Source organism: Myotis brandtii, unplaced genomic scaffold (assembly GCF_000412655.1).
Source record: "Myotis brandtii unplaced genomic scaffold, ASM41265v1 scaffold97, whole genome shotgun sequence".
NCBI classification, from domain to species: domain Eukaryota; kingdom Metazoa; phylum Chordata; class Mammalia; order Chiroptera; family Vespertilionidae; genus Myotis; species Myotis brandtii.
The window spans coordinates 1,096,737-1,108,506 of NW_005372020.1; the positions used below are offsets into that span (position 1 = coordinate 1,096,737).

Sequence of the window (11,770 nt, forward strand, 5' to 3'; positions counted from 1 at the left end):
CACCGCACCCTGGCCCCGCCCACGAACCTTGAGCTCCCCTGAAGGATCAGGAACTTAAAACCTGGAGTTTCCACACCCGATTGATTCCCTCGCTGCAGAGCGAGCCTGCAGACACTGGCTTCCAAACACGCGCCGTAACACCCTTCATTCTTATGGGGACGGGCCAAAAGGGGGTGCGGCTGCGTGGCCATGACTGCGTTGTTTTTACTGTTCTACCAGTTTTGAAGGTCTCAACACCCCGAAAGCAGGCTGCATCAAACCACACTCGAAAGGTTTTGCCCCGCATTAGGACAGATGCAAAAGCACCAGAATTCAGCCTGGCAAAAAATGTACCAGCATTTTCACAAATAACTTTGGCAAGATTTGAAATTAAAGTTCTTCAGAAATTAATAAAAATGTGGTATATGACCAAATCCAGTTAAAAAGTACACATTTGACGCAGAGTTGAATGAGCATGAAATAAACATTAAGAGAAAATAACTCAAGAAAATATTAAAGTTCAAATTATTTTATTATAAAAATTTATATAAAATAAACCATAAACACAACCGTTAAAAATAAAACAAACAGAACTAAAACAGTATATAAAAACATTTCCAGTGAAAATCAATCTTATCAAAACTACTTGAAATTATCCTTTTAGATATACAATGCTTTCTTTCCTAGACTTAAAATACGGATTTCCATTACACTTAATGAGGCTATGAATATTAAATATTATTTTCAAAGAGATTCTCCAACTCAAGAATTAACAAATACTTGCAAAGTTATCACAAAAATCTTTGTGTAGTTAATAAAATCGTAAGTCCAAAATACAAAACCCACCTGAAATAATCTAACCAAACACAAGTTACTTAAATGAGATTGAGCTTCAGAGATGGTATAAAGAGAAAATTTAAATCTTATTGGTGTACAAGATTGGATACACAATTTGTCAACATGCTTTTTTGTTGTTGAAATATTACAGATGTCCCCCTTGGCAACATACTTTTAAAAACAAACCAAATCAGCCACTGTTCCCGAAAACCCTTCCCACACTATGCTGGAATTTAAAAGGACTTAATAACTTCAAGGTCACATGGAAAAAATACGATTTTTATTGCTGAAATTACAAATATTTTTTCATTTGAACCGACAGAAATTTTCAGTATTAAGTCCAAAGCTTCTAGAGATCAGTTAGCCAGTGTTAATACTTTTATTTCTTTTCCTTGGTTAAAAAGAAAGGATTCAGTCTGCGGGTGACACTATAAAGAATCCATCCCCCCAACCCTGGAGTACCCTCACAGTCCAGACATCAGCGTTCACAAATGACCTCCTCACACAACTGCTTCTGAAGAAGTTGCCGCCAGACTCCTGCATCACTCGCCTGACTCATGTAAAGCCATTTGGCAGTGATTCCGAGACAAACTGTTATTATTATTTGGGCATCGCTGTCCAAACATGTGCCGACGTCACACAAAGGACTGAGTACCTGCAAGTACCTGAGGCTGAAGCTCCACGCAGACAACAAGGATCTGAAAGTGGATCCACGTATGTAAGACGGTGCATGTTGACTAGGCCCTCACTCACTTTTTCTGAAACTGTTCCAATTCCCCCTGTAACGCTTGACAGTAAGAAGCTCTAAAGCCTACGCCCAGTCAGGACAGGCTGGTGTGACACGTGATCGTCCGGTTTAAAAAGTCACAAATGTGCGCTTTTCCCCGTCTGGACAGAACCCTCTGGAAGCATTCTAGGGATGGATACTGCAGAGAAGGGCTCCCCACGTACAGCAGTCCCCACAGGGTGAGGGTGATCTTTTAGGACTGCATCCTGTAAGGAACCGCATTAGGAATTCTTACACATCGCTGTATTTTTCGGAGCCTCCTTACAAAGACTCCCCTCTCCCCTCCCCCGTTTCTACGGCAGCTCTGGGAGGTGGGAAAGCTCGACCATCACGCAGACACTTTCAGTTTCTTTTTCTTGGCCTTCAGCACGGGAGGCAGAGAAATCTTAAAGGCCGTCCTGAAACGACACAGGGAGCAAGACGCCCTTTAACGCGCGAACTCTCTGCCGCAGGCGGGAGCCAGCCACCTAACCCCAAAGATACTTACTCGCAGGTAGTGCAGATGGGGCTGAAGTTGCAGAATACTGTAAATGCAGAAAACAAAGAAAAGCCAGGATGGCTGAAAACCACACCGTGGAGACACTCTCCGGCCTCCCGAGCCATGGCAAGAAGGAACCACCTCGGCCGTGAACTTACTCGACAAGCACACAGAACAGACGTAGCCGATCTCGATGAGGTTGCGGTGGCAGAAGCAGGCGGCCCGGTAGTCCACGTGAATGGGGGGAGGGAGGGTTAACTGAGATCTCTGGTCCTGATCAGGAAGAAAGACCCACTGAAAAAATAAAATAAAATAAAAAGCCTTTTTAGTACTCACTCAGCAATTACTGAGCCCCTCCACATACAGGCACCGCTCCGCAAACAGGCAGGCACACAACACTGCACACGGCTTGCAGGGTTCAAAGACTATGGGAAGCCCCACCCCCTTCTCAGCTTCGAGTCCCCTCTGACACCCCTTCCCTCCTTTCCTCCAATGACTAGCACCCGCCATCTGCGCCCATTCGTTCCCCAGGAGACGGGTCTCAGGTGCCAGGCGCACCGTCACGGCTCCTTACCAGCAGGTACTGCAGGAGGGAGGGCATCTGCGGCACCTTCAAGTACAGGCCCCCTGTGATGTCACAAGCCTGCAAGACACACCAGGGCCCCTGCCAAAGCAGCACGCACTTCGCTTTTCCAGGGGGACGTGCTGCAGGTCTCCCAACGGGGAGGAGACGACACAGCAGAGTGAAAGCAGTGTTCCCCAGAGCGCGGACCAGAACTGCCACTTCCTCCTGGGATGTGCACGCAGCTTCCTTTTGCCCTTGGCTCACGCCTTCCACCCTTCCTTCTGTTTGTTTGCTGCTGATGAACTTGATTCTTGCCACGTTTATTCAGTCATTATGTTTTTACAACAACAACTCTGAGATATAATTCACGCCATACAATTAACTCAGTGTGGCTCAGGTGGTTGCGCGGAAAGGGACAATTTCTGAGCACACGCCTGAGTTGTAGGCTTGATCCCCAGTAGGGGGCAGGCAGGAGGCAGCCAATGAATGTTTGGCTCTCGCGTCAATGTTTCTCCCCCTCTCCCTTCCTCTTCCTAAAAATCTATATCTATATACACAGAGATCTATCATTCTCTTCACCAATTATTAACAATGGTAACTTTCGAATAATAGTATTTGAAGGGATTTTTTAAACCTTTTTAAAAAATACTTTTCTGTGTTGCTTATATTTGTTTTAATGTGTGAATCACTTTTCCAAAGTCAATCAAGTTATTATGTAAAATAGAAAGTTTGAAGGGGCCAGAGAAATGTTCGTTCTCTCATCTATACTGTCACACAGGCTAATCCCTACAAATGTGTGACGATCAGTGAAAGGCATGGAACAATAGGAACAGAACACACCCCCTTTCACAACCAACACCAAGCATTCACCTAGAACGTACCTGTTGGAGGAGTCCTGAATCGGAGTCTAAAACACACGCATCGATCAAAATATTCTGAAACGAATATTCCGAAAACATTACAGGAATGATAACAATGACTACTTTATACTCAGAATCTATGTGCCAACCTCTACTCTTGAAATGGCTTATTTAACATGCATAACTGTGCAAGGCAGATATCCAATTAGCATATTGCAGCCCAGGCCGGGCCAGGCTGTGGCCATGGAGCCAGGGGAGGCAGCGGGTCAGCCCTAGATGGCCTGTCCACGAGGCCCATGGTCTTTTCACTACCTCACGTGGTTACTCCCAAATGGAGAACAGTATATGCAACTATGGCATTTAGATTATAACAGAAGTTTTAACACATCAAAGGAGAAAATGACATGTATTAGTGACAGTTCATCAAGGCATGTAGCACATTATAAGGCCAGAGACTCTTAGCCTGGGTCCTCGGATGGGCCCAATGGGGCGCATGAACACCCTGAAAGTGCATTAACACTGAGTGCACGTCTTTCTGGGGGCTCATTCTCAAGGGGCCCAGGACTCAAATGATTGTAGGAACCATGGATTCCAGATTCCTGCTCCATTCATAAGGCTGTTTAGTCAGAAAACCTCCCCCAGTGGTTCATTAAGAAAAAAGAAATTAGTTCCTCATTACGAAGCGAGCGTCCCGGAAAGGAAGGGCGTGCGCTCACCTGCTTCTGCGCCGCGAAGATGACGTTCATGAAGTTCATGTACTGCAGGGCGCTGTCTTCCGCGGCCTTGATCACCTGCAGTCACAGCCTGTCAGGACCTGCAGGCGCACCCCCTCCCCCGGGAGGTCCCGCTACTCCGCAAGCTCAGCCAACAGCGCTTTTCTCACTGTCTGCCTAGCCATCCTCAGTAAACAACCCTATCGGTGAAAAGGAGACGGAACCCCCAAATCCTGCCACTCCAGGGACAGTCCTTGCTAACAGTTTCTGGAGAGCAGCTACGGGGCACGTCACACACTCGCACCCACTGCACACACACGAACGGACAGTCCTCCGTCTAGTGCGCTGCGACCTGCTTCTTAGGCGTCTATGTCCTTCCTGCCAACTTAGCTGACTTCCGCTATTTACCCAAGTCCCTGCAGGGGACTCTGAAGCGCCTGCAAGGCTCGGTGTAGACAGCGCTCTGACGGACTCCGGGATGAGCTCCTGAAATCGGTGAGGCCACACATTCCACCCTGACCCGGGGACAACCAGCTGCCCTGGGGGAGCTGCGCTATTCCATCCCCATCAGCGACGCCACGCGGGAGGGCAACCACCCCAGCGGCCGAGGCAGACATAAGCATAAACATAAGCACAGGATTAATGTGACACATCTCACCAGTATCCTGGACTTCATCTCCTGATTGTCTGTAAAGAGAGGAACGCAGGCTACCATGTAACTGAGTCTTATCAGGCATGTTGTAAGGTTTTCTAACCAACCCATGCAGCCCACCAAGTTACAGTAGTGAAGTAAGATCAGTCTCATAGGAAACGGAGGCTCCTACCTTTAACCTCCTTGTTCATCCTGTGGATGTCTTGTTTTCTTAGCATTAAGGAATTTTAAAGTATCATTTACTTTCATCAATATTCATAGTAAACGGACAAATAACCTCAAATTTCAGTTAAATAAACCCAGCATCCCCAAACGGAGAGAAAGACCTGTTCCCTTTACCGTGATAGACGCACAAAACGAAGGCCTAGGGGTTTCCAAAGCATCTTTGTGCCAGAAAATGGAAATGACCACCACGGACTGTTGTATGATGACCCCCCACACCCCAGAGTTGAACACTGGGACCAGCCAGCCAGCCAGTCAGGGGGGATCTGGAACTGAGAGTAAACAGACAAATAACCTCAAATTTCAATTAAATAAACCCAGCATCCCAAACGGAGAAAAAGACCTGTTCCCTTTACCATGATAGACACACCAAATGAAGGACTAGGGGTTTCCAAAGTATCTTTGTGCCCGAAAATGGAAATGACCACCACAGACTGTTGCATGATGACCCCCCACACCCCAGAGTTGAACACTGGGACCAGCCAGCCAGCCAGTCAGGGGGGATCTGGAACTGAAGACCACACACAGGGGTCAGCCACCACCCTCAAAGTCCGAAACAGAGCAATCACTCAATACTGTCCCAAGCAAATTCAAGTGCTTAACTTTGGGAGAACATCACACAAACATAGACAACATCGAAATGCTTACAGGGGTTGTGGACCCCACGCTAAACGCAAAGTAACCCGCTGGCCTGTGGAGCAACAACTGCTCGCTTACTGAGCATCAGGTCAGTGAGTGGCTTTTATAATCCAACAGAAACGAAAAAGAGATGAAAAAACAAAACACCAACTCCCCAGTCTGCCTAACTAAGAAACAAGGAAGCAAGGACGTGCCCTGAAGGATTGTGAGCAGGCCCTGGCCAGGAGCTCCGTTGGTGAAAGCGTCATCCCGATACACCAAGGTTGCGGGTTCGATCCCCCGTCAGGGCACGTACAAGAAGCAACCAATGAATGCATGAGTAAGTGGAACAACACATCGATGTTTCTCTCTACATATAATAAAAGGCACTAGAGTTCTCCCATTCTTCCCACTTCGAGTTTTTCCAGCTTGTTCTCAAACACTGCAAAGCCATCGCTTTGCAAGGCTCAGCCTTCGTTCACGTGGACACAGGTCCAGGCAACATCCCCAGGAAGACACGTCTATCCCAGAAGACACCACGAATGAGCACACCACCAAGGATACAGCACAGAGCTTTGGCGAGGGACCCTGCCAGCAGAGTCTCTGTGTGCTGCCCCTTTATGTCACCTACAAATAAGAAGAAGAAGCATTAAGAAGGGAATTTCTTGGCATTTTCTTGAACTAAAATCATTATTAAACCAAAGTATTCTTCTTCATGAATAAAAATAACATTTTAAACAAAATAGAAAATATATATTTTAAGGAAAAGTCATAAATAGAAGAAAAAGTGGTCCAAAAAAGAGGAAAGCCAGATCAACAGGATAGTCGTAGAAGCCAAAGAATGTGCTTCAAGAGGCGGAGGCAGGGCAGTGTCGAAGCTGCAGCGTCAGGGAAATGCCGCACAGACGTTGACAAAATGGCAAGTAGCAGCACCAAGAACCTCAAATCCTTGGATTTCAGGCCCCCCATGTTCAACTCCATTTGCAACATAACAACAATGGAGGGGAAAAGCTCTTACTCTTGGTCATCAGATCCTTGATCTCCTCCACAATGACTTCATTTGCTGCTGTCAACAGCTCGTACTTCCCGTCTTTGCTCCCCGAGGGGTTATATTCAGAAGCGGGGTTGCCAGGGTCCCCGAAGAAGTCTCCGAGTCGCCCGTTCTTCCCAGGGTACAGGAATCGGCTGAAATGGTGGGAAAAGCCTAGTTACACCAGGACGCAGCCCCCTCACTAGACAGGGTGACATTCAGCAGAGAAAACACACAAAAGCCACATTAACTCTGGATCACAAGACCCATAATAAATTCCATTTTTTTAAAAAATGTATAGCCCTGGCTGGTTTGGCTCAGTGGATAAAGCGTCAGCCTGTGGTCTGAAGTCCCGGGTTCGATTTTGGTCAAGGGCACATGCCCGGGTTGCAGGCTCGATCCCCAGTAGGGGGTGTGCAGGAGGCCCCGGATCCATGATTCTCTCTCATCATTGATGTTTCTATCTCTCTCTCCCTCTCCCTTCCTCTCTGTAAAAATAAATAAAATATACTTAATAAATAAGTAAAATAATACAAATGAAAACATGCATAAAGGTGGAAACACGAGTCGCCCACCACACCACAGAATGTCTTAATGATGCCACTGTTTTCTGAGCGACGAGAGGAAACAGAGGACACTGGCTGTGTCTCTGAAGACGCTTCGGGGCTCTCCCTCTGCTTCTGGCCCGTCTAACGTGCTGTCAGTTTGCTGTCTGAGGTACGGTTCTCTGCCCAGCACTGGGAATCTGGCAAAGGGGCCCCTAAAGACTCCTCCAGTGGCCCAGGACTTCTGTGGCAATCACGGAAAACACGTCCGGTTTTTCTAAACCGTGAACACTTAGCCTCCCTGCTCTGAGTGACAGCTTAATCAGATCGGCGTCCTCTTCTGATTCCGAGAGGATGTTGGCGACGACGGGAGGGGAGCACTTGGGTGGGAGCCTGTGGGTTCTCTCCACACACCGAGGGAACAAGCCCTGAGAACCGAGCAGCCTGACAACCGGCCACCAACCTCATGAAACAGGTGGGTAAACAAGAGTCCTGTCTGCTGTGAGGGACACTCACTAATCAGAGAGGAGCCGAGTCTCACATGGGGACTGGATTCCACAGTCCGTGTACAACGTGACAAGTAAACAGGGTCAGAATTATTCATGAGAATCGCTGCTGGCACATGGCCCTATTTGCATGCCCGCTGCAGAGCTATTGGCCACACAGACAGGTGTTTGCACCAGTGTTAGGAAGGGTCACTGTTTCTTCAGCCCAGCCCCCGATGGCGGAGCTGGTGTGGGTTAAGGAGCCAATTTGTAAGAAAAGTCCTTACTTATAAACACCGAATCACACCCAGAGCCGTGCAGTAGTCACACTGGGAGTGAGAGGTGCCCAGGAGCTGGGCTGGCTGAAGGGAAAGTGGAATCCCAGCGCTCTCCCCGCCCCGGGGCAGACCCGCCAGGAGAGCAGTGACGGGAGCTGCTGGCCCATCTGATGATGCTCCTTTCTGCCCAGAGCACAAGATGAAGGTGTAAGTGAGACGAGCACCCGCCCAGCTCTACTGTACACCAGCTAGGGAGGCTTTCAATGCTCACACTCTCAAGCTGTACATGTGCTGCTTCTCGATGTTGTGAGTACTGTTCACGGATACAGAAAAAGGTCATTGCGACATACAGCAGGCACCGGACACGCAACTGGCATGCAAGTCCCACGACCTCGAAGAACACCCTGGCGGTCCTACCTTTCCTGAATGTGACTCGCTATCACCGCGAGTCTGTTGGACCGGTTCATGAATAAGTGAGAATTTCCCAGCACCATCACTGCGTCTATGCATTTCGATAACGTGAACTATTGAAAGAGGAAGACACCAGAAAGGTCAATTAGCTCTGCATACCCCTACATGAGCTCTTCAAATCACTAAGAGTTCATCAAAAATACTTTCAGGCAGGAAAATAAAATGCTGATTAATTTCACTTTATTTCTTAAAAATAAAACAAACCTATTAAAATTTCCAGATGGCAAACGTACTGACTGTGAGCAAAAGTGAAAGGCGAAAAGGCCTTCTTATATACCAGTGACGAGAGGTCAAGATGAGCCACTTTTTCTGCAGAGGGATAAGGTACCACGCAGGGATGTGCGGTCTACCCAGCCACGGAATACTATGCAGCGGCAAAAGGAACTGATACTGGGACAGGCAACAACATGGACAAGGCTCAGAATGATGATGCGGAATAAAGAAGCCAGACCAAAAACTCCCCCGTACGTACTGTTTGGTTCTATTCATGTAGAGACCTCGGAAATGCAAACTGAAGTAACAGAAAGAAGAGCAGGGGGTGTAGAGGCGGGGGGGGGGGGGGGGCCGATTACAAAGGCGCATGAGGACACTTCCCGGGGCTGATGGATCTATAGGTCCCTCCTTTTGATTGTAGCGATAACCTCATGAATGTGTACATATGTGAAAACATGTCAAACGGAACACTTTAGAGACAGTTCATTGCATGTCCGTTCTATCCCGATAAAGCTGTTTTAAAAAGGCACCATTAAGCAAATGAAAAGACAAACCACAAAGCCACAGGCCAAGAGAAGATATTTGTAAATCATATATTTGATAGAGGACTTGTGTCCAGAATATGTAAAGATTTCTCCTCCAGCCCGCAACCCTCCATGCTGAGGTGAGGACTAAACAAATAAAAAAACAGAACTGTGGTCATGGTTACACAACTCTACTGTGGATTTTACTAAAAATCACCCAACTGTACGTTAAAATGGGCGAATTTTATGGTATATAAATACCTTACTCAAGCTATTTTTTTTAAAGCAATATAAACACATACTCAGTTAAACTACAATTACCCAAAGGCCCCCTCGAGCAATCTTACCTGGGATTCCTTTAATGCTTGCTTCCCCCACCAAATTGGGTTGGTATCAACTATAATAACTAGAAGATTCAATTCATCTTCTGAAAATATGAACAAAAAGAAGAAAACATGAGCCCCATGACAGTGAAAAGCTAACACCCTACATGCCTTTACGCGCCTGTGACCTGACAGTGCTGAGGTTAACAGAAGGCCGCGCTCTCTTACACACTTAAGCTCCGTGGCCCTGAGCAAGCCCTCGCCCGCTCGGCAGACCGCCCCCTCCGCTAGACCGTCAGCTGCAGGAGGGGGTGCGTCTGTTTTGTCACTGCTCATCTTTTGTTCCTCACATGCTGCTTAGCCATAGAGGGTGTGTAATAAGTATCGATTGGATGGACCCAAAGGTATTTGCATTTTTATTTATTTATTTTTAAAATACGTTTTTTATTGACTTTAGAGAGAGAGGAAGGGAAAGAGAAACATCGATGTGAAAGTGAAACATCGATCGATGTCTCCTGCACACCTCCTACCCCTCACTGGAGATCAAACCTGCAACCAGGCATGTGCCCAGACTGAGAATCGAACCCCTGACCTTCTGGTGCACGGGACAACGCCCAGCCAACAGAGACACACCAGCCGGGGCGATATTTGCATTTTAAATGCCTGGTCCGCCGTGACTGGTTTGGCTCAGTGGATAGAGCGTGGGCCTGTGGACTGAAAGGTCTCGGGTTCGATTCCAGTCAAGGGCATGTACCTTGGTTGCAGGCACATACCCAGTGGGAGGTGTGCAGGAGGCAGCTGGTCGATGTTTCTGTCTCATCGATGTTTCTAACTCTCTATTCCTCTCCCTTCCTCTCTGTAAAAAATCAATAAAATATATTTTAAATGCCTGGTCCATGATAGAAGGCACTGAACAACCAGCAGCAAAAACCACTAGCAGTGAAATTTGGGGGGGGGGGGGGGGGGGGGTTTAAAGGGAGGAATCAGGAATCCATCTGGCCCTGAATACATCCAATCACCTAGCAGCAAGGCCAGCTGCGATTAGGAACCAGTTTTAAAAGGTGAAAACCAATTCCTACGTAGTGTTTTCCTGGGAAAGAAACGAGGCTCCACTCCAAACACAGAGCCGCCTCGCGTAACCCATTCATTCACTCAACAACCATTGACACCAAGACCCGTGTCAGGCACCCTCGAGGGGCCTCCGTGCTGACTGAGGGGTCGATGAACTTGCAGGCAGGTGTCTTATGAAAATCCCAGGATGCTCATTAATAGCAAAATGCTCATTAAAAGCAGCAGCGTCTTTCCCGCCTTCCTTCCTGCAGGTCAGGACACCCCCCGCCCCCCCATTGCTTCCTGCGGACACATCCAAACCCTATGGACTCTTCAGGGCCCCGCTGCGGTGCGACCTCCTTGCTCCAAAAGCCCTTCCCAGGGCTCCCCACGGGCCCTGCTCCCCCATCTCAGGGAACGGGGATGCCAGCCTCCGCCGCGCCAGGCCCTGGCACACGGGGTCCATTTCCCCCCTCGGTGCTGACTAGAACCCAGCCAGAAGAGACAGAGGATGATCGCCATCGTTCATCAGTTACAAGATGCACCCCCCCCCTTTTTATTAATTCCATCGAACAGTTGCTGAAATCAGATGGTATCTTGCGATTCCGATAGGTGGTGCGTTATACGGAAGGACATTTCACAACCAACGCTGTTTTGGATGTGGTCCTAGTCTGCAAAGGGCAGGCACTGGCTGTAGGTCACGTGGCTTGGTGCGGACCCCTCAGGCCTCGCTGTCACCACCTCACTTCACAGCTCGTGGCGCTCCGTTCTCATCCTTCCCACCCCCGCCCCCGAGGCTCCGTGGGTGGGCCGTCCCCGTGCACCGAGGGGTACAGTCACTCCTCTGGTTGCCATCCCTGCGGCCCCTGGGCGCCCACCGAAAGCACCTCCGCCTCCATCAGCTCCTCATCGCCATCTCACACGTCACCCCGATACTGTGTCCACCGCTGCTGCCCCCTCAGAACTCTGGCCTCTTGTCTGTCTCCCCCCCTGGACTGCAGCCTCCGCAGGGGGCCCGTCCTGCCTGCTCGCGGCTGCGCTTCCTCAGCGCGCGCGGCACACAGGGCCTGGCCCGCAGGAGGGAACCTAGAGCATCTCCTGAGGGAACACACTCGCTGCCGCTCTGAAGACCACACGGGC

General features: G+C 48.7%; 1 protein-coding gene across 4 annotated transcripts; it reads right to left on the reverse strand.

Annotated features, from left to right (window-relative positions):
* Positions 1 to 1,080: 1,080 nt before the first annotated feature.
* Positions 1,081 to 11,761, reverse strand: GTF2H3 (general transcription factor IIH, polypeptide 3, 34kDa). 4 transcript variants are annotated; one of them, XM_014533375.1, is made up of 13 exons: positions 11,743 to 11,761; positions 9,605 to 9,684; positions 8,467 to 8,573; positions 6,730 to 6,896; positions 6,276 to 6,338; positions 5,044 to 5,073; positions 4,878 to 4,906; positions 4,223 to 4,297; positions 3,528 to 3,581; positions 2,656 to 2,724; positions 2,240 to 2,375; positions 2,091 to 2,127; positions 1,081 to 2,001 (listed from the first exon to the last, which is right to left on the reverse strand). In XM_014533375.1, the coding sequence occupies exons 3-13, from the start codon at positions 8,541 to 8,543 to the stop codon at positions 1,932 to 1,934; spliced, it is 807 nt and encodes a 268-aa protein (XP_014388861.1). In that variant the 5' UTR covers positions 8,544 to 8,573; positions 9,605 to 9,684; positions 11,743 to 11,761; the 3' UTR covers positions 1,081 to 1,931. The 4 variants fall into 4 exon arrangements, with proteins under 4 accessions (XP_014388861.1, XP_005886346.1, XP_014388860.1 ...); XM_005886284.2 differs by lacking the exon at positions 11,743 to 11,761 and adding an exon at positions 11,509 to 11,529; XM_014533374.1 differs by lacking the exon at positions 11,743 to 11,761 and adding an exon at positions 11,471 to 11,489.
* Between the last annotated feature and the right edge of the window lie 9 nt (positions 11,762 to 11,770).

What these genes read in the sequence shown, in the direction of transcription:
- GTF2H3 (XM_014533375.1), bottom strand. Translation starts at nt 8,543, where the DNA reads ATGGTGCTGGGAAATTCTCACTTATTCATGAACCGGTCCAACAGACTC. An exon ending in GCGAGTCACATTCAGGAAAG is followed by an intron (nt 6,897 to 8,466) that starts GTAGGACCGCCA and finishes CCACCATTTCAG; the next exon opens with CCGATTCCTGTACCCTGGGA. An exon ending in CCCATCTGCACTACCTGCGA is followed by an intron (nt 2,002 to 2,090) that starts GTAAGTATCTTT and finishes GTGTCGTTTCAG; the next exon opens with GACGGCCTTTAAGATTTCTC.